At 42.8% G+C, this 3,922-nt stretch overlaps 1 protein-coding gene across 2 annotated transcripts in view; it reads left to right on the plus strand.

Moving 5' to 3' along the window:
* Nucleotides 1-1,798: 1,798 nt before the first annotated feature.
* LOC134186952 (uncharacterized) overlaps nt 1,799-3,922 on the plus strand; it is an 8,971-nt gene continuing 6,847 nt past the window's right edge. Inside the window, exons 1-2 of one of the 2 annotated variants that reach the window (XM_062655055.1) lie at nt 1,799-1,923; nt 2,037-2,095. In XM_062655055.1, the coding sequence (XP_062511039.1) occupies nt 2,069-2,095 (27 nt within the window). In that variant the 5' untranslated portion in view covers nt 1,799-1,923; nt 2,037-2,068. Of the gene's footprint in view, nt 2,096-3,922 lie in introns of both variants that reach the window. The other variant, XM_062655056.1, reaches the window with a different exon arrangement.

A 3,922-nucleotide genomic window follows, 5' to 3' on the forward strand; every position in this document is an offset into this window, starting at 1 on the left:
TAATTGCTTGCCTGAATCGGGTAACTGAACGCCGAGTTCAGATAATTGAACGCAAAACACTATAGTTGTCTTCAATTCTTCGTTCACGCTTCAGTCGTCTCACTCGTTTACTGAGATAGTCGCGTAACAATGATCGCATAGTCACGTGACAATGGTTGCGTAGCAATAATTTCTATCAAAGTAACGCGCGCAAACTCAAAAAACAGACTTTTCTCTTCTTTTAGCTTTTCTTTTTCATTCCGCTTGTCACAAATCAGTCTCCTTTGCTCTTTAGTCGCGTAAGGGAGCAAAACCGAGAGTCGTTTGACTCTCCTCGCCAAGAAATTACAATTGAGTCGACCCCTCAAAAGAGGTCCCATGCTTCAATTTTTAGCGCATATGTTACGAAGCCAAAATTGCATTCATCTGGCATCGTCGTTTTGTTGATTTGTCTTTCTGTTTTGCTGTAAATCCATGTGCTGACGTACGTATATATATAAATATATAAATATATAAATATAATATATCTCGAGCTCAATTGACATGACAAGAGAGAGGCTCGCTTCGCTCGCCAATAAATATATAAATATAATATATCTTGAGCTCAATTGACATGACAAGAGAGAGGCTCGCTTCGCTCGCCAATAAATATATAAATATAATATATCTCGAGCTCAATTGACATGACAAGAGAGAGGCTCGCTTCGCTCGCCAATGAATAGAGAAGCATTATACAATGCTAAACCCTCGGCTGGTGTACATGCAGACCACATAGCGCTTAAGACATGGGTACATTGTAGGCAGCTGAGGATCAAGAGGCACAAAGCCTTGAATTTGACACCATTGAAATCCCCTCACGTGGTGGTTACGCCTACCGTCTAGCCTCAATCATTTAGGTTGTCGTAATGAGATGACCACAGAGCCGCCAGAATAAAACAAAACATTAACATGGGAAAACATGCACGTGCAAATGTAGATTCCGTCGCTTCGTCCGACAAACAGACGCTGCCATGGACAATGCACGTACGCTCTCCTTCGCAAATTCCCGTCGAGCGCCAAATTTCTGTTGAAGTGATTTTTGCAACAACACCGCGGCCGTTCAGCTACGCACACCGAAAATTCAAGCTGTCAGACGGCAGAATCACTATGCAGAAACACTGTGGAACAAGTAAAATGTTACAAGTCAGGTATACAGATAGACCTTCGCTGTCAGACACCTGGTTGTTGGTGGGAAAACACACGTGCAAATGTATAGGCGTTGTTTATATGTGCTAAACCCGTAAAGCAAAGGCTTATGTAAACACCATGTACAGGACGGACGCCCGATAGCTGAATTCTCGTAGCACAGCTGCCAAACAAAGAGAGGTAGAGCCTCATGATGACATCACGTTCGTCTACTGGTCGGTAATGACACCACTTCTCGTCTGGTCGGAATAGCTTCATTTGCATCTGCGCTAATCGAGTACAAATAAGGTCGCACGTCGAACGACTACTATACCCTTAGCCCGGATATCCGGGCCTCGGGTAACAATCCGTGTAGAACAAGCAAATCCATAACATCAATCCTAACTACTCTACTAGTAAACCAATTCAGTGATAATTATGCTGATTGTCATGTAAGAACGTAGAGAAACGTTTTTCAAAGTTTGCGGTGACTGGCATTACTAGAGTTAACAGTTTCTAGGTACGTGTATACTAATAATTAATCGTAGCTTTATATAGACAGGTTGTTTTCTGTAAAGCCAGTAACAAAACTTGCGACTGGTCGAACGATGTAAGATGATTATTTTGTACCTTGCATCTCACGCATGCGCATTTAGCTTACTCGTTGTTTCTCGCGTGTTTAGCGATCGCAGTCGTCGGTTGATTCAGTGGATAGTAAATTTCTACAAAGTAAGACTTTGCAGTCAATCGGGACAGTCGGTGGCACTTCTAGAGCTACAGGTTAACCCTAATTTATGAGCTAACTAGCTAAAGAGAAGTTGAGTTGGATGTTATATTAGAGAGCGTTTTTTATTCTCTACTTTTCTGTCATGTACGCGTCTATCTATCTGTAGAGATCCACATTTTGTTGCTGTCGAGATCATACATGCAGAACTTGGGAGCAATGCCGAGGGTAAGATTGAGTAGATATCTAACGTGTAGGATAGGAAATGAGACTCGGAAAGTAGACGAAAATTGCACATACCGCTCATGCCAAGTGACTAATTCATCGTTTCACACTTGAAGACCTAGGCTTCTCTGATTTGCTAGAAAGGCGGTCTTCTATACTTAGACATCTAGTAGATCCGCAGGGTGCAGGGCGCTGACGGTCCAGTCAGATTGGTACGTACTGCATAAATGTTGGGTTATAGATTTTACATATTCTATCAGCTACAGCCCATAGTAAAAACTCGTGTAGATGGGCACGTGATTCTCGATGAAGGAAAAGACTGCAGTTATGGTGGCGGTGAAGCTGGAGGAGCAGAGAGAGCAGCTGCCCTCCAACATTGAGCACAAACTCTGTTTTTGTAAGCAAACAGTACGATAGTCAAGCAACGAAAACTCCCTAGTCTATGTACTCCGATGCCCCTCCCCACAACGTGCGAGTCGCACCAGGTACCGTCCCTGTGGGACTATGGCAGACTTTAGTTTGTATTTGGAGCAAAACGAAAGCTTGCTGTACTAGACTGTGAGCCGTATATATTTTAAAGTCCGCCCATGCACGAATTTTGTAGACTTGCATGTATAGGAATCACGGTTTGGCAAAAGAATATCTATACGCGTGCCAATGGGAGGAATAGTGTCAACTGACTTTTGATACTGCAAATCAACGTTCATGTCAAAGCAAACTACTCTGGCCTTAAACTTCTGTACAATCAATACGTAAACACGTCATACGCATACATATTAGCTAGTGTACGCATGCATAACGTAATTAGCCATAGTTTCGGCGGACTCCTTTGTAGCTGGTGGTATAGACTTTGGGTGGGGTTAGTTCGCTTGCACAACATATTGCTTAGCTGCTTATGCTTGGTTCAGTGGCGGCGAAGCAGAGGGAGCAATCCCCCAACTTGACGATCAACAACTGCAAAGAAATTTTGGAAGAAAAATATGTGAATTTCATACTCCCGTATGACAGTGTTCTGACCTATATATGTGTTTAGGCGCTTCTGTTGCCTCATTAGGAGTGTTTTAATTTAAGTAATAAAGTTCAACATCAGCAAGTGCTTCCCGACAGGAAATGCCTTTAGTTCACTCCAATGTCTTTTCATGCAAATTCAGCGATTTGCAGGGGTCACTAGAGCATTTGGGTCATCTTCTGTCAGGGGGGACCTAACGTTTTAGGGTTTTTATCTGTAAACTAGAGAATTGTATGCAAGAACAGTATCTTTATTTCTAAGGGCTTTGCACAATTGCATTGCTGAAAGCGATAATTCTTGCTTTACTGTTTTGTCAGCGGATTCAATGGAAATGACCAACTCTAGAAATCATACCTAGGCCACACTTGAACCCTGAAACAGACTACTTTTTATGGTACATACTTATAGGATTATACTCTGACGCAAGTGCCTGCAGTCGACACGTGCCATCCAAGTCTACAAACAACAGGTCGACTCTTTCCAGCTCTTCTAGTTGTCTGTCTCTCGTTCTAAGAGTGCTAGACTCAAAACTAATAAATACCGGAGGTCGGCCAACCAAAGGTCAACCGCAACGTACGCAAATCATATCTCTGCAGGTCGCCCTGCGTTGAGTGCAAATACCACGCTTCGTAGATGGACTCATTCAATGAATCCCTCCCCCCCCCAGCGACTAGAAATTGTTTTGCATGCACTGCCTATTCCTCAGAAGTACTTAAGAAACGGAAGACAAGGGAGAAGACGACATACACGCTAACGAAATGTGATATCAGCCAGTAAAATTAATTAGGCAATGGACTACTCAGTTACAAAATGCATTAGCA

Source organism: Corticium candelabrum, chromosome 11 (genome assembly GCF_963422355.1).
Source record: "Corticium candelabrum chromosome 11, ooCorCand1.1, whole genome shotgun sequence".
Taxonomy (NCBI): Eukaryota; Metazoa; Porifera; class Homoscleromorpha; order Homosclerophorida; family Plakinidae; genus Corticium; species Corticium candelabrum.